The following is a 26,052-nucleotide window of genomic DNA, read 5'->3' as shown; positions in this document are numbered from 1 at the left end:
ATATATAATATATAATATATAATATAATAGCGAAGAAAAAATTGCTTCTCATAATGATATTAATGATATTAAAATCGAATTTGATCAAAAATTTGATAAAATTTTGATTTTTGCAAACTATTTAAATATTTTTATTTCTATTAATTTATTTTCGATAAATAATTATTTTATTATGTAAGTATTTTATTATGTACATGTAATTTTGAAATGAAGAAATTCAAACTGAATTTTGAAATAAATTAAAGAAAATTGTCATTTTATTTATTTGTTAAAATATCAATGAATTCAAAATTAATATAAAATTAAGAAAGAATGCATTATAATTGATAATGTAGTAGGTAATAAAAATAAAAATTAAGAAGTTAAGAATGTAAAAATATGTTTTTGAAAAAAAAAACGAAAAATGCAAATGCGGCATCTTTATTTTGGAAATTATCTTTTGCATATTAAAACTGAAAGATTAGAGACAAATTTTTTTCATTATTACAATACAATGTTAATTTTTTCACATTATTCTATAATAGCTATTTGTTTCCTATTTGTATTTTATGATTCTTTTTTTTTTTTTTTTTTAGCACAATACACATCTACTACGTAAAAAAAAATATCTAAATATATTTACTTTGTACAAATTGGATATTGTATTACATTGAATTAAAGAAATTAAAATGTCTCTAACGTTCACCATCATACCTCGATTACGCATTAACTGAAGAGAGGTCGCGTCAAAGAAATTACGTTTAGGTGAAAGCGCAATCACACAAAGCTTCGGTTAACAGGTGTGCGTGTATCGACGAGCACGCGCACATTCGAACATTTGTTTACGCAACTTGCAAAATCGAAGCGAGAATGGAATTTCGTAGGTCACGTTCCACGAGAGCGGTTCACCTTCGAGTAAGTTATTTCTTTTCCTCGATTGTGCCTCCTTTCGATCACATTTACCTTTCAACATCTCGCGAATCGATTGTGTACCGTGAAAACATATCGATCGATTAAATTTTTCTTTTTTTATCCATTTTGTTCCAACTTTATTATCTTTCTATCCTCGTTAGGCAAATATTCGACTCGATTATCCAATATCGATTAGTCGCGCACGCATCGCGGCTCCCACCATCGCCACTGATATCAAATCGAAAGGAATGCAACATTCTTTTGTTCTAATTTTTTCTATTTCACTCTTTTTTTTTTTGTATATAAAAGATAAACTTTATTCTTCGTTGATCAACATAATAATAACAATCGTGACGATAAAAAAATCTTAAACAATTAAATTTCACCAAGAATAATAGAAAATTTAAAACATATTTTTAAAACGTGTAATAATTTCCTCAATAACAAAGTATTCTCAATATAATAAAAATGATTAAATGTATTGAATCCTGTTTAAAACTAAAAATTTCGAAAAAAAAAAATAATAATAATAACATTCGCTTGAGAACGGAAATGTTGCCATTGCATACGTTTCTTTCTCCCTATTTTTCTCTTTCCTCATTCCATTCGTAACCGTTCCCCACCTAACTCCGAGGTGTCATGTGCCGTTGCGTTTCATCGCAAAGAAATCGATCGATCGATATGAATAGTAATACGACTCTTCGTGTTGCAAACTATGGAAATGCGAATACGCGTGAATACGAATTCGCTTGTTGAAACTGTTTGCGCACGAAAGCTTCGGGGATACCGAGCTATATCACCCTCTACGGGGAATTTATTAAGTGGCCCTTAACTATTCTGAAATGCCAAACCCTATACAAAATCCATCTACGCACGCTAACCGGCAATTACTCGTGATTATATAAGATCATACGCTTCCTGCTCTTACTCGGAAGGTTTTACGCTTGGCGAATGAAACCAACTATGAACATCATTTAAAATTGGTTTATTTAATCGATGTATGAAATCAAATAATATAATTTTTATATAATTTTTCTATCAATTGTTTATTAATTATTATATTTCTTTTTATCCTTCGTATCAATCCCATCGTCCAATAAATAGACAATTATATAATCAGAAATCGATCAAGATCCTGGAGTCATGTATACATATATATAATTTTATATATATAAATAATATAAATATATATTTATATTATACAGTATAAATCACTCGACTTTTACAATTCTACATCCATAATTATTATCTTCATCATAATATCTTTGATTCTTCCTGTTTCTTCCCCTTCTTTGATAAAATCATTTCTCATTCTGATTTAATTATTCGTTACGAATAACATAGAATTATATCACGCATACGCAGCTTCGTTTGATATCACATCATCTAATATTATTATGTATACTTACTACTTTTTTACCATAATCCTAATTATTCTAAATGCACTTTGCTACACCTTGTTTTTTTCAAGCGTCTTCTGATGCAAATCACAGTTATGAAATTTTTATGCTTTCTGTTTTTATCGTAGTATTTGTTATTAAATGGGATAGATTTATTGAGAAACTGAGTAGAGAAGTAATTCGCTACGATTCCCGTTCGAAACCCATAATCTTCGAGTGAAAGTAAACGAGATGTTGGCTCGAGCTCGAACTCGACCAATTTTCATTTAAAACATTTTTACCAAATTTGATCCGATATATAATCCAAAAGATTGGACCTAACGACGACAAAACTACGACGTAACACTGTGAATCATCGCAATCTAACCGTACGAGATGATACGTTCACCAAATTGAATTAAAAAAGGCACCAAACGTGACGACGCTCGTGGCGCCGGTAACGTCTTTAACGATTCCATTAATATACTCTCCTATATGCTACGAATTTCACGTGACCCCCCGCTATCTAACATAAATTGTATTATTCGATAAATTATTCTTCAAGTACATCCTTATTTACATTTATTTTCTATCAATTACTTACACCATCGTTTAAGAAATCCACCTTGAAGTTTCGCGCAAATCCCACGATGTACTCTCATCTTGATCAACCAATTATTCTCAATTTATGTTCACTTTTTCTTTTTCCTATTTTTTTTCCTCTCTTCTTTCTTCTTCGTTCCTCTCTTTTCTTTTTTTCTCTTCCCAATTCCTTATATTTTGATCTGTTCTCTCTGTTATGACCTGCACGTCACCTCTCTTTAATCTTGCTTGAAAGTTATTATCAAGTTATCACCACACGATTCTTTTAATTTTATCCGTTTTATTTTTTTTCTCAATAGTTCTCGCGCTACCGTCTTTCTACGTTCTCGTTTTCCTTCTCGTTTTGATCTTCCTTCTAGCTTTGCTTCTTGGCCTCGTCCTCTCCCTCGTCCCCGTCCTCGTCCTCGTCCTCGTCACCCACGTCGTCTTCGTCGTCTTCGTTATCGTTGTCGTCGTCGTCGTCGTCGTCGTTGTCGTCGGTCTTGTCGTCGTCGTCGTCGTCGTCAATGTTATCTTTCTTTGATTGCAATTCTTCCCGTACAAGAACGAGACGAAAGGCGGCGGTGGTACGAGGAACGACGAGAAGGAGAAAGTCTATTCTCCTTTCCAAGCGACAAGTATGCCACTGGCGGTGCGTCGCGTCGCCAATGAACAAACGATACTGCCCCGTTCAACGGTAGACGATCTCTACGCAAAATACGCAGCCTAACGCGGCCAAACGATCATCTACCTTTCCCCTTGGCTCCCGGTAAACCTGCGTATTTCCGTTTATACGTAGGATCACCGCACGACAAACGGTAAACCAACCTCGACCGATTCCTTCTTACGTTCCTCAATGAACGAGCTTCGATTCTCTCTTGTTACGCGTTCAAATACTCTGGTTTACGAACGCGCGTGCGCGCGCGCGCGCGCGATAAAAACGAGCGAATACGAGCGAGTCGATCGTGTATCGATAAAATTCAACTTCAACCCTTCGAATGCATATGCTATGCGATATAATCGATTTACATTCATACAATAATCACGAGGAGAGAAATTAAAACTCTATCGGATTCGGTGGAAAATCGAATAGAATTTCCTCTTCTCTCGCTATACGAAATGTTCGTTATAAAGTCACTCGAAACACTACGCGGCAGCGAACCGAACGTACTACTCTTTTACCGTTCCACTGCATCCTGAACGGCATGCTCGCCGTTCAGGTAAACGATTTATCATTACCCCACTCTTTCTTTCCCACTTCTCCACTCCACGCTTCCTTCTTCGTTTATTCCCCATTCTTCCCCTCCATTTCTCTGTTCCTCTCTATTTCTATTCTTCTTTGCAGTCATATTCCGTCTCTCATCCTCCTCGCTTTTACGCCTTGCCTACATTCCCCCACCTCTATTACGATTCTATACTAACCAATTTCTTTCTTTTTCACTCTTCACTTCGCATACTATACTCTTCTTTACCGTGTCACTATTCTGTTTTTTCTTTCTCGTTTCATTCTCCTTCGTTATTCTCTTTTTTACTTATTGTATATCATCTTAACGATTTTTTGACCAAATCGTTATTACGCTACTTATTTATTACTTTATCCTAACTTGTCATTCTTTCTTAATTCTCCGTTTGTAAATATTTATTTATCGTTAATATTATTAATATATATATTATTATAATATTATTATCGTTCATTTTTTATTAGTCTAACTTAATAACTTTCCCTTTTCTTTCGATAAATCCAAATTTCTATTTTCTTATTTTCTTGTTTCCTCAAATCTTAGAATTTGATATTTTATGCGAATCTGAGTATTTTATGCTCTAAGATAATTTAACAAATTTATGTGCAATAATGAAATCAAAATATAAAAATGATGGTATATTTTTTTTTATTTTAATGTAAAATATAAACTAAATATAAATTGATATTTCAAAAAAAATTGAAATAATTGTGTTAATTATAAATAATGAAAAATATAAACTAATAGATCATAATATTCAATTCAAATAGATGAGAAGGAAGAAGGAAAAAAGAGAATGACGCACAGAAAGGGTGATTTTAACGTTTGTTCGTTTTATCATGTAAATAATAATATAATTGTTATCAAATAATTGTGTATAATAAATATTTACCCTTGTCCGAGACATGATGGGTTCATGAATAACAAAAACCTTGATCTTTTGACTGAAAATTAATCTCTGTAATTTTGCGAAAATGGAAAGACATTTCCGGACATCTCCAACAATCTGGAAATGACTGTGGTAAAGTTAAATTATTCATAGAATAGCGCTTCTTCAAATATATTACGTAAATGATGAACATCATTCACGCTACAAATATCCCATTACTATGTATATTACTTTATCTATGTGTATATCTCAAGATATTAATATTCTTGTTCTTTTTCCTCATTTTCTTTTTATTTTCAATTTTTTTTTTAGTATTATTTTTTAATTCTTTAATTCTTTCTGTTTATCCATTTAAGAAAATTTTCATTTCCAGCATGAAATAATAATAATATAATTCTTTCGATTATAAGCTATATATTATGTAAGATTAAGGATATCGGGTAAGAATCAACATGCTATGATTTCGATCGAAATAACAACGAATACATTTTATTGTATTTTTTTCTCTCTCTCATTTATGCATGTTTTCTATGTTGTACAGAATGGAAAACAGCATTTACGAAATTTTTTATGTACTAAATACGTCTAGTGAGAGCAACCAGTAAACAAATTATCTATCAATTTCACCAAATACCACATCTAAAGTACCGATAATAGCTACGATATCAGCAAGTAAGCATCCAGGACCCATATGACGTAATGCTGCCAAATGAGCAAAACCTGGTGCTTTGATTTTGCACCTATAAGGCCTGCTACTACCATCGCTTACGAGGTACACACCAAATTCACCTTTTGGTGCTTCGATCGCAGTATATGTTGATCCAGGAGGTACTTGGAATCCTTGAGTATACAATTTGAAATGATGTATTAATGCTTCCATGCTGGTTTTCATTTCTTCTCTTCTAGGTGGTACGATTTTTGCATCATCGATTCTTACTTCACCCTCTGGCATTTGATTCAAACATTGATAAATGATTCGTAATGATTGACGCATCTCCTCCATGCGGCAAAGATATCTAAAAAAAAAAATGTAATTTATCATGAAGCAAAAAAAAATCTAAAAGAAATTTTTCTTCTTTAAAAAAGCGATCGATTTAAATAAACAACTTTTAACATCTTATATATTTTTTTTTTTTTTTATTACCGATCATAACAATCTCCTTTTAAGCCAATTGGAACATCAAATTCGACCAAGTCATAAGCATCATAAGGTGTCTTTTTCCTTATATCCCATTGAATTCCAGAACCTCTTAACATTACTCCGCTAAAGCCCCACTCTATTGCCTGTTCTGCCGTCACTACTCCAATATCTTTTGTACGTCCAGTCCATACTCTGTTTTCTGTTAGCAAGTCTTCTATTTCATCCAATCGGAGAGTAAATTTCGAACTCCATTCATATATGTCGTCCAATAAACCCAATGGCATATCCAATGAAACACCACCAGGACGAATATAAGCCGCATGCATGCGAGCACCACTCACACGTTCATAAAATTCCATTAATTTTTCTCGTTCTTCAAATAACCAAAAGAATGGTGTTAGAGCTCCAATATCAAGAGCATGCGTTCCAATATTCATAATGTGATTTAGAATTCTTGTGATCTCGGCAAATAAAGCTGAAACATATGAATATTTTTATTTAATTTATTATTTCATTTTTTTTATTGTAATAATATATTATATTATTTTTCTATTTTCTATTTTATTCTCTTTTTCTTTGGTTTTTTTCATTACAATCAATTCTATTATCGATGAGTATCTATTACTTACTTCTAATATATTTTGCTCGCAAGGGTATATCAATATTTAATAGTTTTTCAATAGCCATAGAAAAACATTGTTCGTTGCACATCATGGATACATAATCCAAACGATCAAAATATGGTAAGGCTTGCATATATGTTTTATATTCTACCAATTTTTCTGTACCTCGATGTAAAAGACCTATATGAGGATCAGCGCGAGTTACATACTCAGAATTCATCTCAATTAGCAATCGTAATACCCCGTGTGCAGCTGGATGTTGAGGACCAAAATTGATCACTACATTTCGAAATTCCGGTGTTAGTTGCGATACTGTTTGTGGTTCATTCCAGCTTGGCTTGATATAAGGCCATATCTTTTCTTTTGTAGCTAATATTTTAGTACATTCGTGTTTTAGAAGATGTTTATATTCATCTAAATCAGGCATCCATTGATGCGCTTCTCGTCGTTGACTGCAACATGCATTTCCACTTTTTATTTCAAATTTTTTTTATAATTTTGAATTAGAATAACTATTATTTATAGGTTATGGTATCATTATATAATCAAACACATAAATGAATTTAATAATTTTGAATTTAATTAAACTAACCTTACCTTTCGATATTAACCAAAGGTATAATTCTGTTATTAGTAACAACATTTTCGTTCAATGTTCTGAATAATAGATTATTAGACCGAAAAAAAGGTCCTAATGCTCTGACAGTCATTTTCATCTTTAATTGCGTCGCTTTACTGAAAGCGCACTCCTCTCTTCTCTTTTCAGTTTTCTCTCACATGTAATATTATTTTTATTATTGTTATAAATATCTATCGTTAACCATCTACTAGCTTTCTGCCAACATTCTCTATACTATTCTCAATTCGTAGTGCTTTAAATCGATTTAATTTCATTCTTACTTGACTTAATTCGATTCGATATCTCGATTCATCGCAATATTTCTCGATGATACACATGGTGCCCTCTCGTATCATTTTACAATTTTTCTTTTTCGAAGTTTCTCTTTATTTTATAAATATTTTGCATTATTTATATTTACTGTAACGATGCATATATATTTTATATAATAAAAATAATGTAAATATTATTTATCGTAACATATACAAGTAAATATTTATGATATTTAATTAAATAATATATATGTATCAATTCATTTTAAACAATAAAAAGCATTAAAATCAATAAATATTGAAAAATTTCAGATATTATTTTATTAAAAATATCATAAGTTTTGTAAATGCGAATGTATTAAATTCATAAATATAAAAATTTCACAAAGAAATATTGTACGATTATCGATAATCACACAAATTTAAATTATGAATAAATTCAAATTAATTAGAAATATTAATATTGTAATTTGTAATGGTAACAGATATGTCAAGCCTTAATATATTTATCATTTCATTTTACGTTATTGTCTTTTAACAGCTTACGACACCTCTTAACCAATATCCTATTACATATGAAGTAATAAAAAAAAGTTGCCAAAAATAATTTCAATCTTTCATTTTTAACTTTTTAAAGGTACTCATTTATATATATATATGTATATAAATATATATTCATACATAGAAACATATAATAAATTTATAATAATAATTCTTGCTTCTGTTATATAGAAAAAGAAAAAAATGAAAATAGTAATATATGTACATATATGTATCGAAATTGGCATTAAAGATAAATTGCGCGTATAATTTCCACACTGTGAATTAAAATCATGATGCAACGATTGCGAATGCTTTGACGCGGGTCACCGTATCGAGGTTGCTATTTCGAGTGCAGAACAAGATAGTATAAGATGAAGTAGTTGAGAATGAATCGACGTCATACTTTACCAGCCAACATTCTATGCGTTGCGATTTTGTGGCCAATGATAATTATGTATACTGTTGTATATTGTTATACATATTATATCTTTTTTGCATCCATGCTTTTTCTCTTATACAAACAATTTATTTTATCACTTTTCTTATCTACTATATTTCTTTTATTGTTCCATTCTATCTTTGGAATTGTTCGTTTATCGAACATGAGAATTGTTCCCGCGAATTTTAATCACAAGGCACATTATATATGAACATATATCCAAAAACGTATTCGTAATTCTAAATAAGGCGATTTTTTCATCGTTCATTTTTTCATTATAATAAGTATATACATATATAAATACATATGTAAACATAAAGATAATAGAATTCTTTGTTTATTTTACTTCATCTCTTGACACTTAACAGCACCAAGTGTATATAAAATATGTATGTACAATAATACACGTTGAAAATACCTACGCGTACGATACACAAACGCACACGCACATACATTCATACATACATACAGAGGGACAGAATCATCCGCTATTCATATAAACGCCCTTATTTTATTTATGTGGACGCGCGCAACTTCGTGAATATTAGCGTGTTCTAAATAAAGGTACAAAAGTGTCGTGGACAAGAGTCTCATTTGAAAATTACTTCGAGAAAAGAAGAATAAAGACGACGTAAAAAGCATGAATATAACAGTTGACATAAAATTCATACATTGCAAAAAAATATTCATCAAAAATATTATCGTCATATATAAAGAAATAGAATTTATATAGATTGCGTATTATTTATGTGTATCTCCTTTATAATTCTGATCGAACGAACAGCGCATTTACGCTCGGATTAAAAATATTCACATACTATAGATAAGTATGTATAATATATAAATTGACATCAATATCAGTTATAAGTATCAAACACGGTAAATAACGTGCTCTGATGAAATTAATACGCCTTCCAACTCTTAATATACATATTTATTCGTTATTTACAACTCGACTGCGAGTTGTACATAGATTCATTTCATTGAATGATACGATAATAGAAAACGAATTATTATTTCAATATTATTGGATCGTATTACATATATAAAAAAAGAGCACGAGCGTATAACGAATAAATACTGTAGTAAGAGATAACGAAGGAGAACGCCAACGATGATAGTTGAGCGAACAAGGAGAAGATCATTTTTGATGATGTGAAGAATCACGTTCGCGACGAAAAATCAATCATCTCAATGAAAGTCGTAGAGAAGGTAGCGATGCAGCGACTGAGGCAGCTGTAATTTTCGTACAATCTTGGGCAGCTTGGTACCACAAAGCTTGCGTACTATTAATCTTGCCTGGTGGGTTAAAGGCAACGGTGTTCGCGCCGCTTCCATTACAAGTTCTTTTTGCGCGTCCGTCAAACTGCTCGATCTTCTTATCATACAAGGATCGAAGCTCTCCGCCGCCTCCAACAACGCCTTGAGCAGCCGTGGCTTATCAGCCGTGTTCTGAAGAGAGTTCAATATACCGTGAGGATCGCGGAACTGCGTCTTGATGACAACTCGTGCCCCATATTTAAGCAACAGGGCAACCACTTCTACCGAGGGATTCTCGTTCGAAGCGACGTACTCGGCGAGAACTGGCCGCAATGCCGGACCCTCGTCGCTCCGTATCACCAAGTTCGGGTCCGCTCCTCGCTCCAACAACATCGATAAAATCTCCAATCTGTTCGGAATGTTGTCCGCGCAAGCAACGTGGAGGGGCGAGCCGATGATTGGCGAAGTAGCATTTACGTCAGCGCCTAAATTTGAAATCGTTTAATTAGTATGTAACCAAGACACGATACATAGTAGTATACAACAAAGATCATCATTTTCGAATCTTTCTTGCGAAATATCTGTATATATATTCGTCCAGAATTTATTTTGTTCAATAAATATAAAATTGAAAATTAAAATATGTAAATATAAAATATTTCTATTTTATTGTTAAAAGTAAAGAGTAAAAAATATATTCTTCTACATGTATATTATCTCTTTTAGAATGAAATAGATGTTTATTCAATTGAATCAAATTACTGAGTAACATAATCTTTTGATATATATATATATATATATATATATATATATCTTGATCATCTTGAAGATTTTCAAGATCTTGATATTAATTAATTGGATTAATTTTTAGCGCAAAATTTTCAAAACAAAATTATATAAGCATATAAAATATAAAAAAAAAAATTTAAATTACAGATATAAATTCAACGAAAAAAGGTATGTAAAAAAAAAAAAAATTAAAATATAAATATTATAATAAGATTTTCTTTGTCAAAAAATAAGATTATTTTTCAATAATACATAAAAATTATATATGATAGAAAAAAAATGGATTGCATGTTTAAATTCAATATAAAAAAATATTATTGGCATTATAATAAATTAACAAATCAAATTAATTTCAATTTTACATCATCTACCAATATTATACAAATGCTATTTAAAAATGTATATTTCTATTCTATCTTTAGTATCAATTTCAATTTGATTGAATTTCAATTTCAATTCAATTTCAAACAATTAAATTAAATTTGGCCAAATATATTTCTATGATGCCATGGTTCTATTTACATTTTTAACATGACTGTTTTTTTCTTCTTAAAAATAAAGAATTTTATAACTCTATTTCAAGAATTGCCATTTTGGAATAGTAGGCAATATCCAGATAGATTATAAGTAAGCCAATTAAATATAATTTTGGTAGAAACGTTTCAGCATTACCATCAAGATTGGAAACTATGTCTTCGTCAATATATAATTTTCCAAAAAAATTATTTTTGAAGGATATCATATGATTCGTCTCATTTACATCATAAATATGCAATTTGATCAAGTTTGTACTTTAAATAAAATACATATATAGGCAATTGTATCGAAATGATTTCTTATATGCCAATTATTGAACTAGGAAGTTCAATTTAATTATAAAATATTGTTTTATTGTGAACTGAAAAGTATAAAAAAAGTATAAAAAAAACAATCTTCATCTTATTCGAACAGAGAATTTATACATTCCAACATAAAGCAAACGATATATTTTTCATAAAGGAAAATATTCATATTTTTTATCAATAAGAGCTATTTTTTACTTTTTAAACATATACTTTTTTTTCATATATTTTGTAAATCATTGAAATTATTCATTGCAATTTAATATTTCACGTTTATTAAAATTGTAAATAATTAAAATTAAATGTAATAATTAAATTAACTGTATATTCATGAAGAATCAACGAATATGAAATCTATTATACAATTATAATACACGTGTACAGTGTTAGTAGTCTTTTTTTTGCATACTCATGATTTCAGAAATATATAATTTTACTTTTTCATTAATATTGAATTTTCCTATAATTTTTCAAACGTGCATTTTCTTATTAAGTAATCATAAATTATCTTGTAAAATAAATCAATATGTAATCAAGTAATAAAGATTAACAAGTTAAGAAAATTAATAAGTTATTTAATTGATAGATTGTTCTTTTATAATTACACATCAATATTATAATCAGATGACTAGATGATTTTCATTAATTAAAAAAAATTAGTTCTTTTAATCATATCAAAAGCTATCTGGAATATTTTTTAAATATTATATAATATTATATAATATCATATATTTTTTAAATATTATACTAAGTCAAAGTATCTCTTTGATTACTGTTTTGAAAAATGAAATCATGAAGATTTTAGAAAAATAAATCTTCATATGATATAATGAAGAAATAAAAAGAACTTTGGAAACAATATAATATATTCATAAAGCATTTTTAAAAGTTGATTCTAAAGGTTAAAAGAAACGATATAAAAATTGATATACAAAAATATTGAGATTTATTATTAAGATTTATTCATTAAATCATAATTCAAGTTTTTCTTAAATGAAATACAGAATAATATAACTTTATTTAAATTTAAATTATTTATATAAGCTTTTATAATAAGCTTTAATCATTTCCAAATTTTTGCATACTAATTTTTGCAATTATTTTTCCCAATTATAATCAATCTTCTGAGGATATCCCATAAATTCTATATATATATATATATATATATGTGTGTATTATGTAATAATATTTTATTTATTTCATAAAATTTTAATTGATTTGATTATTAGTTTTATTATAATTAATATAATTTGAAGGATTATGCAGATTTATTATAAGTATTATAAGTAAATCGCATATTTATTTGAATGTAAATTTTTGTAAAGGGTGTGATCACAAATAAATATAACTGCAAATATTGAATATTATCATTCTACTATCATTCGATTAACATATATAAATAATTGGTTTCTAGTATCTCTAGTATCTTTAAATATCTATTTTACATATAAATGATTGTAATTAAACTGATATAAAAATAAATAGATACGTATATAAATTTTTGTCAAAAACATTTTTATATTCTCATTAATCGTAAAAATCGAAAATCCGTTATTTTAATATTTCCAATTAAATAAAGTATTTAGCATTAAACTCACCCGATTCCAACAGTTTTTGAACGATCGAGGGATCTCCTTTCAATATCGCCAGATCGAGAGCCGTGGGTTTTTGATATTCGGGACCAAGATCGAGTCGAGCGCCTTGCTTCAGCAACAAGTCGATCACCGTCGGATCATCACCAAGGATCGCGTAATGGAGGACTGTTCGATAATCATGTCGCACGTCGGCCATCGAGTTAACATCCGCCCCGTAGCTCAACAGAAGCAGCACAGAAGCTATACCCTGGCGCGAATATTATACATTCTCATCTGACAAGTATACTTTCATCGTTATTCGAAGGGTTCAGAAGTCAATCAGTGTAAATCATATTTTTTGGAAACGACTTATGCGATTGAAAAATCAATTTAAATTTTCAATTGACAAATCGATTAAGCTATAAAACTAAAAACTATACTATCGAAGTTATTATTTATTTAACTTGTGTTGTCCTATTTTAAAAGCATTTATGTGAATTATGTCGTGAATACATTCCGTCTTAATATAAAAAAATTGTCATTTCTTCTGTATACGTACACTTAAATAGATTAATTAACCAAGTGATCGATCAATTAAAAATTTGAGAAATAAAGAAATTTTTGAACTGTTCAAGTCAGTTTTTTAAGCGAATGTCATGCACGCTGATTGGTTTCCGGACCCTCCATTTATTCTCTCCATCATCGATCATTTTACCTGAGGCAGCCTCGCTGCTTTCATCAATGGCGTCAACCCAGCACGGTCTCGCGTATTCGGTTGAGCCCCGAAAGCTAACAATAATTCCATGCATTGTAGATCCACCGGAGAGACCAGATTAATCTCCGATCCGAAGAAGTACCTTTTGTTCGGATTCGCGCCGGCTTCCAGCAGGATTCTGGCCACTTCGACATGTCGATTTCTCAAAGCGAGCCGCAGCGGTTCGTCGCATAGCGTTGTCCTGCGCAGATTAGCACGAAATGATTCATGGATCTACAATGATTTCTCGTAAATGTTCGAACATTGCAGTGTGCGAGAAAAAATATATGTATGTTCAATACATAAGTGTATAAAAAAAAAAAAATATCGATTTTGATGAACTTCAAAAATGTGGTCGAGATCAATATTTTGAATAATTTTGTTTATGCGTATGATCGTTGGTTCGATCTTGATTTAGAAAAGGTATTTAGAAAAAAAACGACACGTACATTTTTAGAGAATTTTAATTACAAAGATATAAAAACAAACAGAAAAGTTGGTATATAAAAATATTCATCAAGATTTATTTATTAAGTTATAAGCAAAATTTAAATTATGAGATTTAGAGGAAGAAATAGTGTGAGACAGTTCTGTCTCGTTTGATCAAACAGAAATTTAAGTTGTTTATAATTAAACATATAAGAAAGCCTTAACTGATATTTTTATATATTAATTTTTGTATTTATTTTTTCTACAATTGATCCTTCAAATCATGTTTTACGAATGTACTGTATATATATATTAGTAAAAACAAAATATCATATAAAATGAAACAGTAAAATTAATTGTATTATATTTATATTTGATTTATAAAATTAATTTTAAAAAATATAAAATTAGTACATTTAATTTTGATCAGATTTTTTTCTTCAAAATATAAACTATTATAGTATATATACTGTGAAATAGTTATCTATATTAAAATAACTATAACATGAATTAATTCAAATTCAATGTATAAGATGCCAAAATTACATTAATAATAATGAAATATTTTTTCTCTAATAATTCTCTAATAAACAATGGGCGATTAAAATTTTATATTAAATTAAAATAGAAAGATGATATAAATGTTAGGATTAAAATTATTTGAAGAAATGATTTCTCGTAATTATATAATTATATAATATTTACCTACGCAAATATTTAAAAATATTTTTTGATATTTTCGAAACTAAAGTCGGCGGTTATATGTACATTAAAATTCAAATTATTTGGAAGAAATCGATTAATATAATTTATTAATCTATTAATATAAGCAATTCTTGCGATAGAAAGAAAAATTTATTATATACTGTTATATATTATGTTTATATATCATAAAACAACTAAAAATAATTTTCAAATTTATTATAATCTTTATTATATTCTTATTAAGAAAAGTGTATTAAAAAATTAAGTGTATAAAAAATTAATCATTTTTAAGTATCATTCCAGCATATAAAATCAAACATGCAAACATTAAAACATGTTTATTAGCAAATATTATTTACGTTATACATTATTGCTTATAGTACTGAAAAATATTACAAATTATTGTTCATAGATTCAATCTATGAGCTGATTTAAATACTATATTCGGATAATAATTGATTATTTAAAATAATCAAACTTTGAATAATTGATATACGTTCTATTGTAGGAAAAAGTTGTTAAGAATATTGTTCCTATTAGCATATTGATTTCAAAATCATTGAAATTAATAAAGTGACTTTTTGTCACTTTATTAATTATCATAATTAGATTATAATTATATTATAATTAAATCTAGAATTTAATTTGTTATTCCGATTTAAACACTTGTGTTTAATCGGACTAATGTCTTATTTAGTGACATGATATTGTAATTTTTCAAGTTACTTTAAAATACTTATAAAAAAATAATAAACTTGGAAGAAAAAAATAATTTATTGATCATGAAACATAAGTATTTTGGGCATAATCTACGAGAGATATTATTTATTCTTTGATAAAGAAATTCTCTCACATGTTGATTGCTATTCTAACCTCACTTTACTTTACTGTCATTCATTCAAATCGTTTCAACATTATTTGATAAATACGCATTTTCAAATAATGTATAATAAAGCATGATATCATTATATCAAAATTATCACTTTTTTTTACTAGGGAATTTGAGAATTATTTGAAAGATAAAACATAATATTAAAAATAATGCAATTATTTCAAAGAATAATAATTATACGATTTCATTTAAAATAAGTAGTAACGTTATTTTAAGAAGATACCGAATTAACTTCTAGATCTAATATAAGATATATGCTAAATTACGTAGGACATATGCATTCAATAGATACATTCATACTATTATACATATATATAAGTATTATTAAGTATGTATCTACATTTAGAAAGTATTAATATAATTTTATTACGTATTTATATATATTTATCGTAATTTGTGTTACATGTATAAAAATAAGTTTTTCAAGATTTTCTATCATAAATTGATAAATCTAACAATATTATTTAACAATATTAAAAAAATTAATTTATGAACTTTAATAAAAAACATTCTGAATAATCTATCTATATATTTATTAATAATTTATTTATTGATTTTTAATGTATTAAAACATTCATAATTAATACAAAACAATTAATTTTATTAATTAATTTATTTAATACATATATTTTTTTGTACAATAAAAAATAAATTATATAATAATAAAATTTAATATCAAAAAATATTTGGACAACAAATAAATTACATAAATATTACGTTTAAAAAAATGTTTTAAAAAATATTTAAAAAATTATGTTTAAATACTTTATATTAGTGATAAACTCAATAAAATATAATGATTTTTAATGATGAATAAACATTTCTATTTGAATAATTTTAATATTATATTTCTTTATTATTGAATTTATATTTTATAATACAAAAAAATTATATGTTATAATTAATATTATTAATGTTTTAAAATATTAAAAAAAGATTCAATAACACTGTTATAAGCAAATATATACACATATTATAGAATGTGAATATATTTATCTAGAATCAAACTTTTCAGTCGATTTTATTAGAAACAAACATAAAATTTAGGTTAGATTAAGTTAATATACAAAAAAAATGTCGATTTAAGTTTATTTATTAATTTATAAATAATTGAAATTTAGCTGGGCATCCATTTGTTGCATATCTCACATCTCACATCATTATTGTGATACTAATATAGTCGTTATTAATATATGATAGAAAAATATTCAAAAATGTATATTCATTTGTTTTATATTCTTATAACATATTATCATTCTGATAACGTGGATAAAATATTGCATACGTTGCATATCAAAATGTGCTAATAAAAAAATATGCTAATCGATCTGTCATTTCATCATTAAAGAATGATCATGTTCAAATAAAAGGATTGGTGAAAATAATAAAACATATCATTATTACATAATTATAGTATAAATTATTTATAAATTTATGAACTTAATCTTCTTAGATTTTTATTACGTTGTAATTTATATAAATTTTCAAATTTCAGAAATAATTTATTTCTTTTTTATTAAAAATTTTCATTCAAATTAAATATCAACTGTTAATATAATTAATCAATATAATTTAATGCTATACAATTTCCAATTTTATTTATTTTCATTTGCTAATCGACATTTTAATTTTATAGTAAATCATCGGTAGAATATATAATTTTAAAAAGTTTCCAAAATCTTTTTTATATATTTTTCTTTAGTTAGAAAAATTATGATACAGTTTAATTAATTAATTATATAAACAAATTCATATTTTATTTTCTATCATTTAACTAAAACAGTGAAAATATATGTTTTATCTAAAAATGAAATTAAAAAATTGTTAATTTTAATTATTGATCCTTACAAAAATTATATTTCATAAAAGAGGAATATTTATTATTAAGAATATTTAATACTATTAATTTTTCGGTAAATAAATATATAAAAAACATTAGCTTAACTTTATTTTTTTTTTCAATGAAATCATATAAATTTTAATATTTTAATTGATATATTATTAATTGATCTATATTTTTTCTTATAAAAAAGTATTAATCTATTTTCAATAAAGAATTATTTGCATAAAAAATATTTTAATTTGAATAGAAATTATATTAAAAACGAGAAAAACATGAACAACTTAAAAAAACGAATTCATTGTTAGCTCAAATAATGAAATCATTATAATCACATTATGTAACACAATGATTACGTATGTAACAAATGGATACGAAATGTAATAAGACAGAATAATAAAATGATGTGATAATATATAATTCTTTCATTTCTATAGTATCTCATTTCGTCTAATCATAAACAACCAATTATAATTTAATGAGATAAAATTTAATCGATATTTTTTTATATTTTATGTTTGTTTTTATCTCTAGAATTGAGATTTCAAAAAATCCCATAAATATATTAACATCTCGTGTAGCAATAACTTCTCACACTTTAATGTCCAATTATTAACAACAATCGTATCATTTTCTCTCACGCTATCATTATTATCTGCTTTTCTTTACATACTATTTTTTTCTATTTCCTTTCTCTTCCTCTCTTGCCTCTAATATTAAGTCGTTCCACTCTTTTCCTTTTCTATGTCCCTCCTGTCTTGATCGTTCCTCCTCTCACCCTCCTCTCGATTATTTCTTAACACGGATAAAAATAAACAGCGACGAGAAAATTTCACGCATGTACACAATGATAATTAAAACAAACGACTACATAATCATTTATACAATAGCAAGTATTGTTAATTTTTGGCACGCACTCCAAGGTCGGCAAGACCGGACGATTCTAAACTGAATGTGGTCGAGTATCGAGTTTCGAGTTATATCGATATCGACAAGTGGTCGTGATCCGCGTAGCGAAAATGTCAAGGAACATATTGAGACAGAGAAGGAAGGGAATGGACACGGGTACAAGATAGAGAAGAAGAGAAAGAGAGTGCGAAGAAAATCGAAGAGAAAGGAACGCGGAAAGCGATATCGTACCTTGGAAAGAGTTCTCCCGTTTCCTCTCTATGATCGACTTTTGCACCCTGCTCAAGCAACAATTTGACCAAATCGAAGTAACCGTGCTCGGCGGCAAGATGCAATGCCGAATAGCCACATTCGTCGGTCGCATCGATGTCCGCGCCACGTACCAACAACAGCTGGGCCGCCTCTGTGTACCTCTGCCATACCGCGTAATGTAACGGTCTCAGGCCTTGGGTCACAGGCTCGTTCACCTTTGCCCCGCACGCCAGTAAGATTCGAATCTCGTCGAGCGATTGTAACCGAATAATGGCATCGGCCAACTCACGCTGTAATGGATTGGCGATGCATTCGGAAGGCATCTGTTAAAATCACGTTAAAATCGAAGAAAAATGGAAGGATTAACTTTGTTATGTTTTATATGTTATACAGGATGTCCTAGAAATGTGGGAACATCCGTTAAATAATGGAGATTTGAGGTAATTTCAAGCAATATTTTTTAAAATAAAAAATTTTTTCTTTCACATATGTTATTTGAACTTATTCGTGCTCAGCACATAGCCAACGCTACCATCGCGGCTATACACTTTGTGATTGACTAGTGTTTTTCGTTAAACTCAGAAATCTCCAGTTAATTAATATTCCCATTTTTGAGACATACTGTATAAATGCCATCAGAGATAGACAAAATTTTAATTATTAAAGTTAAGAATAAAGTTTTTAATAAGTTATTTATATATAATTTATCATTCAAAGCATTTAATAATTGTAATTAACTGTAGTGCTAAATACTTGAAATTAAACAAAGGATATAGTAATTAAGTATAAGAATAGATGTTATTTGATGATGAGAATTTTAGATAAAGTTATTACTTAAAGTAATTTTATTTGAAATTTCAATTAATTAATTTTTCAATCTATTAATATGTTCTCTGATAGCCAGTAAAGAGTTATTTGTTAATTTGTACAATATTTCAAAATTTATAAAATAAAGTATAAAGAATATTTTTCTTCAAAGATCATTTTTTTTTTGAAGTTTTTGAAATCAACGATGTTTTTTGCATGTAAATATATATTTTTTTTTTCTCTTTGCATATTATAGCTGATATATCTGATATTAAAATACATAATAATATACGATCTTGGAATAATTTCTCACTTCCAAAATTAAATTATATAGTCAAGATTTTTATCTTAAGCGAGAATCTATGGATATGCAAGTAAATATTATCTAAAGAATTGAAATGTTATTATTATTAAATTTATAAATTATGTATTAGTATTTTTTTCAATCATAATGTTATATCAAATATTAAGAATAATGTGACTTCATATTAAAAGAGATTTAGAATTTATACATAAATTTGAAAATCATCGAAAAATCATTAGAATTTATTGTTTCGAAAAATATATCTATGGAAAATCATTTTGACATGAGATTGAAACTGATAATTAAAAAAGATAAATCACTTCAAACTTATATATTATTATCTCTGAACACATTCTAATATCAATCATAATATGCAAAAGAAAAAAAGACATGATTTGAAAACTTTAGAAAAAAATGCATTTTGAGAGAAAAATATTCTTTGCAGATTATTCGTTTTGAGATATCATATAAATTGCAAAAAATTGAAAAATATTTTTTATATCATAATTGAAGTAGATATTAAATAATTATCTTTAAATGGACCAGTACATATCTATTCTATTTTTTATCTCTCATTTAATAATAATATAGTAGAGTAATGTTAACTATCGTGGAATTAAGAACAAAATGCGTTTAGAATTCGCGACAATAATTCCTTAAGAAAAAATGTGGATCTGACGTATGCATTCATAAAAATAGATACACATATTGATCGAAAGTATCATATTACAAATAAAATAAACTGTAGCATTGTATATCGCTGAATAAAAGAAGAGAACAGTTCTTACTTTTGTATTGTATTGCTTCGTTAACTGTGTAATAAATGTTTTGAAAATTATTAACCGTTTATCGATTTTGTTCGTTTCATTAGGTTTGTAAGAAACGAGAAAAAAAAATATTTCTTATGAATAAAATAGAAAAATGTTTGTAGTTTGTTTTATGATGTATGTAAATTTGAAACATATTACGATACAGGTATCGATATAAGTGATGAATTTAAATCAAGGGATCATATAAAATGATGTTTTAATAAACTGCGATTGACTTAAATCTATTACTTATATCGATGATTGTAATATGATTGTAATATATTTTTATGCATTGTTTAAAATTTTTAGAAGCATTTATAATATGTTTCAAAAATTGAAGTTCCAAATTCAGAAATTGGTGATAATTCTGCGATAGTTGAACAAACATATTTATAATATAATTTGTAATAGAAATAATTTTTGTTCGATTTTGATTTGACTAGATATAGTTCTTCTCCTATATAATTAAACAAATTATAGTATTTTTGTAATTGTGTACATGAATATATATGAATATTTTATTAAACTGAATTTAAATTTAGAAAAATTAATAAAGAAAATTTATGATTTTAAAATATATTTTTATTTTCTAACAAAAATTGAAAAAAATCATTTTTGATATAAATTCCTTTAAATTTTCAAAAACACTATTTTGATAATCAATTATGAGAAATGATAGTATATGTACGTTAACTAACTTTTACATTCTATTAACTTAAAAATTGAACTATTATATCTTTAATTGTTATAATGGAAAATAAAGTTTTTAGTAATTGTACATAGTATAACGAATATATTATAAGTTCAGAATTATTATAAATTTGGAGTCGGTCCAGGATTGTCCTTATAATGTAAAATCCGGAGTGTCATAAATCACCATCCATAAATATAATAGAACTTACATTTATCGATCTCTATGATAAATAATTTCCGATAATAAATTATTATATTATTCATCTAATCTTAATGTTTCATAATATCTATAAATAACATAATATTTTTAGCACATTTTTAATAACTTTTTTTAACAATATAATTAAATCTTCATTTTATTAATCTTTGATTAATAATTTTTTTAGCATTTTCTAATATACAAAAAAAAAACAAATTGCACTGTTTATAATATTATAAATAAAATAATATTTTTAAAAAATATCTTCCATATTTTGAAAAAAATTATTAAAAAATATATTAATTTAATTATATCAATTCAATTATTATTTAAATATATATTAATTAATTGATGTATGTAATTCTCCTCTAATTTTTAAAAAATTTATTTTTTTTATTGAAAAAAATATGATAATGAATTTACCCTAAAATTGAAAATTTATATAAATTATAAAATTTATAAAATTGAATATTTAACAAAATTTTTGTTATATTGTTTCGTTAAGTGCAACAGAAATTAGTGTATCGTTTAAAAAAAAAAATTAATTTTATCTATAATTGTTTTTATGTTATCTATATCTTTCACTCAATTATATCAATTTGTTGTTAAAATTAAAAGATAATACAAAAATCTATGCACTTTTTCAAATATGTGTTATTGATAACTTTTATAACTTGATTTTTAATATTATATCTTTAAAACCTATAAATAATCTTAATAAAAAATTTTTATTTTTTATATAAAAAAACATTAAAATGATTTGAAAATGAAAAAAATAATTAATAAAAGTATTTCCATAATCTTTTGTATAATAATTCTAGATACACGAAATACTATATAAAATTTGTTTAAATTTATTTGAAAAAAAATAATTAAAATCATTATTAATCATTATAATCTAAGTCAGTAATTGTAGTCATTATTCAAATAATTTTTTAAAAATTTTTGCAAAATTAATAACGAAATCATGCGAACAAAGAATAATTATTAATTAATTAATTAATTAAATTAATTAAAATAATTAAAATAATGTAGGAAGAAAAAATTAATATAATAATAAGCGATAATCTTTTTATTTAAATATGCATAAAAATTAAAAATAAAAAAATTTGCAACCGATTAATTTATTTTGTTACTAAATATATATATACTATATTTAAGAATCATTACTACTACTAAATAGAATCTCTCTTGGACTCACTAAAATGAATAATGTCATAAAAATAATGTGATATAAATTTCTTAAAATGTTTTATTCAATTATACATTGAGTTGGTGGAAAAGTTTATATGTAGATTTTAGACTCTGGTAAGATAAACAATTTTCAAATATAACAGTTTGTGATATATTCTTTTGCAAGAATGAAATTATACAATATGTTACAAAATATTATATTATTATATGATATCAATAGTAAATTAAGCAATTATAGAAATTAAACATAAAATAAAACAATTTGTGTTTCTAATTGTTCATATAAATATAGGTATTGATATGAGTATTTATTTAATTTTATTATCTTAGAAATATATGTATATAAAGTATTATATACATATTTTTGAAATGTTTAGTTGTATAGTTATTAATATTCAATACTTATAAAAACAAAAGTTTGAAGATTAATTTCAACTTAAATTTTTTTGATTTGTTAAATATTAATATTTGTAAAAAAATAATTAATTAATATAAAATTAAAATTTGTCATTTTTACCCCTCTTTTCCTAAAATCTTAATTTTGAATTCTATTTGTCTTTTGATCACATGTTAATTGTTAAAGAATTGAGATTTTGAAAAAAATCAATAGATACTCTACATAAAATTTAATTTTTATACCAAAAATAATGTGAATAAAATTACAATCTTAAGTTTTTTTTAATTATCATAATAAAAATAATAAATAATAAGAAAACATTTAAATGCTTAAATATATGTGTCGCAAAAAATATTTTAAAAAATTGATATCCGGATATTATTATTAATAGATTTGTCAAAAGTAATATGATTTATTGAATTTATTATAAATTTCATAAATGTAAAAATTATATCAATATGTATAAAAATAAAAATTTATTAATAATTAATAAATAAATTTATATATATTATAAAAAAAATTTTTTTTTGATAATTGATTTCTTTTATTATTAAATAATTAAATAATTTATTTGATACAAGAATGCCGGTTATGTCAATTTCCCGATAAAAATTTAAATATAATTCTTTTAGAAAAAATATTACATGTCGAATAATTTATCAAATTTGATCAAAATTATAAGATAATATCATCTAGGGATAAATGTTAAAATTATTAATGTACATGAATTGGTAAATGTCTTAAAAAAATTTATTAATAGATTACATAGCAATTTTACAATATATATATAAAATTAAAGTGATTTAAAAACTAAATACATATATACATCATAATAAATTGATTTTTTATTTCTGCATTTACAAAATCCAAACGAAATATTATTTTTCCACCAACCCAATTTATATATATCTATACTTGCTAAGTTTATAAAGAATATATATTAAAAATATATATATTAAAAATTATTCACAAAAAATAAATACACGATTTTTTTTAATCTTGACGCAAAACCGTTTGTTTTTCTCGCGATCAAACACGATTTTGCCGCCCAATACTCAATAGAACAATCGAGATCTCGACTCTTTCGAACTACGAGACTGTGCCAAGGTGGCGATACAATTTTGGCGATGATATCGGAAGCGCGTCGATCGAGTCGATCGAGAACTATCTCTTAGCCTATTTTCTGAATCACCGAACCACTTTATTAATCCTTTCGAAACTGCTATCTGCTTTTCATTCTAACTTCTTTAGTCCCATTTTTCTCTCTTCTTTTCCATTATCATATTTTATTTTTATAGACTATAAATCTTTATGCTTTATTTTCGAAAAATAATAAATTTTCATTCTACAATAAAAGTTGAATAATTGCACGAAATAATTTATGGCGTAAGTGTCAAGTTGTTATCTTCACCACTAAAGGGAATTTTCGTACATAAATATATATTGAAATTCATAAATATATTTATTTTGATTTTTTTTTCTTTTTTATTAAATATATTTTCTATATTTATCTTTTCTATCTATTTATATCTATTTTCATTCTATCTTCGGTAAAATACAAAGAAAATTCTATTTCCATCCTCCACAGGGATTAAATCTGATACGAATCAACAACTTTTTATCGCACGATCATACTTACATCTGTCTTCGTTGTTTTTAATTGGAAAAACAAGAAAAGATATCGCAATATCACTCATACAAATTGTGTATATATATATATATATATATATATATATATATGTTAAAATTCGATCCCATAACTCCGATTTTTTGTGCAGTTATCCAACTTTCACTGTGTATTTTATCTCAACAAACAAAGATTCGTCCGGCAATTTTTAGGCGGATCGCAACAACGCGGATCAAGACGCGCGGTATGACGCGACATCATGCGACGGGATGAGACACTATGCGGACTTGACTCAACGCGACTCGACACGACGAAACAACGCAAATACGACAAGGCACGAGATTCGAGAAAGAAGAAAACGTTTCTGCGACAGTCTTTTTTAAAAAACGATTTTCAGCTTTCTATCAATGCATGATCGGGGAAAAAAATATCGTTTGACGTTTTCTTTGTGAAACTGGTTCGTGTTTAATTTACTCACGGTGAATATTCTGCGATGTTCCAGCATGTAGAAACGATGTTGCAAACTACCTTCTTTGTCGGAAAGTCGGTCCTATTTAAAGCTTTGAACGGTGATTCTGCCCGAAAATAACACAAAGGGAACGCGCGGGAGTGTGCGCAGCAAATCATCCGTTCGCGACAACTACGCAATTTTCGCTTCGAAGAACTCGATTCGTATCGAGTACTTTGATCTCTCATTGATGCCTGCCTCGTGTTTCGATCTTTGATTTTCTGTATTTCGATTTACGGTTTTTCATTCCAATTTTCTCACCGTTTCCCACAACCTCTCCTTCTTTCTCTTCACAGCTTGCTTCGTATCCCCTCGAGATCAATTTAACTTTACGAAATGACGTTTATATACAGTAATTTGTATTAATATTCGGACATCGCGAAAAATTATTGCTTTATAATATTTACTTATATTATTGAACTGATTATTTTTTTTTATTTTTTTCATTTTTTAAATTTTTCATTAAATTTTATAAAATAGATTATTACTAACAATAAAAATGTATGCAATATGCTTTTTATTAGTTATATATTTCGATAAAAGGGAATGTATACAATTTTTGGATTCATATAGAACAATGAAAAAAGTATATAATATAAATTAATAATTAAATAGTAAATATATTTACCAAATTACTGCCCATATGAGA

General features: G+C 26.5%; 3 protein-coding genes across 7 annotated transcripts in view; all 3 read right to left on the bottom strand.

Moving 5' to 3' along the window:
* Positions 1-4,172, bottom strand: part of LOC409228 (scavenger receptor class B member 1) — a 46,782-nt gene extending 42,610 nt beyond the window's left edge. The window contains exons 1-2 of one of the 2 annotated variants that reach the window (XM_026445918.1): positions 3,681-4,061; positions 2,875-3,578 (exon numbers count right to left, since the gene is read on the bottom strand). In XM_026445918.1, coding sequence (XP_026301703.1) covers positions 2,875-2,932 — 58 coding nt within the window. In that variant the 5' untranslated portion in view covers positions 2,933-3,578; positions 3,681-4,061. Of the gene's footprint in view, positions 1-2,874 lie in introns of both variants that reach the window. The other variant, XM_026445919.1, reaches the window with a different exon arrangement.
* A 1,271-nt stretch (positions 4,173-5,443) lies between these two features.
* On the bottom strand, positions 5,444-7,702 carry LOC413891 (NADH-ubiquinone oxidoreductase 49 kDa subunit). 2 transcript variants are annotated; one of them, XM_397330.6, is made up of 4 exons: positions 7,344-7,702; positions 6,753-7,198; positions 6,127-6,598; positions 5,444-5,998 (listed from the first exon to the last, which is right to left on the bottom strand). In XM_397330.6, exons 1-4 carry the CDS (start codon positions 7,460-7,462, stop codon positions 5,593-5,595), a joined length of 1,443 nt encoding a protein of 480 aa, XP_397330.3. In that variant the 5' UTR covers positions 7,463-7,702; the 3' UTR covers positions 5,444-5,592. The 2 variants fall into 2 exon arrangements, with proteins under 2 accessions (XP_397330.3, XP_016772586.1); XM_016917097.1 differs by having other exon boundaries at positions 6,753-7,216; positions 7,344-7,654.
* Positions 7,703-8,916: 1,214 nt separating this feature from the next.
* LOC413892 (ankyrin repeat domain-containing protein 65) lies at positions 8,917-25,606 on the bottom strand. 3 transcript variants are annotated; one of them, XM_397331.7, is made up of 5 exons: positions 25,374-25,510; positions 18,845-19,188; positions 13,800-14,040; positions 13,109-13,352; positions 8,917-10,364 (listed from the first exon to the last, which is right to left on the bottom strand). In XM_397331.7, exons 1-5 carry the CDS (start codon positions 25,398-25,400, stop codon positions 9,811-9,813), a joined length of 1,410 nt encoding a protein of 469 aa, XP_397331.2. In that variant the 5' UTR covers positions 25,401-25,510; the 3' UTR covers positions 8,917-9,810. The 3 variants fall into 3 exon arrangements, with proteins under 3 accessions (XP_397331.2, XP_026301545.1, XP_006557342.1); XM_026445760.1 differs by having other exon boundaries at positions 18,845-19,155; positions 25,374-25,449; XM_006557279.3 differs by lacking the exon at positions 18,845-19,188 and having other exon boundaries at positions 25,374-25,606.
* Positions 25,607-26,052: the final 446 nt, after the last annotated feature.

The sequence above is a fragment of the Apis mellifera genome, linkage group LG16 (genome assembly GCF_003254395.2).
Source record: "Apis mellifera strain DH4 linkage group LG16, Amel_HAv3.1, whole genome shotgun sequence".
Lineage (NCBI taxonomy): Eukaryota > Metazoa > Arthropoda > Insecta > Hymenoptera > Apidae > Apis > Apis mellifera.
This window is presented reverse-complemented; position numbering and strand designations above follow the sequence as displayed.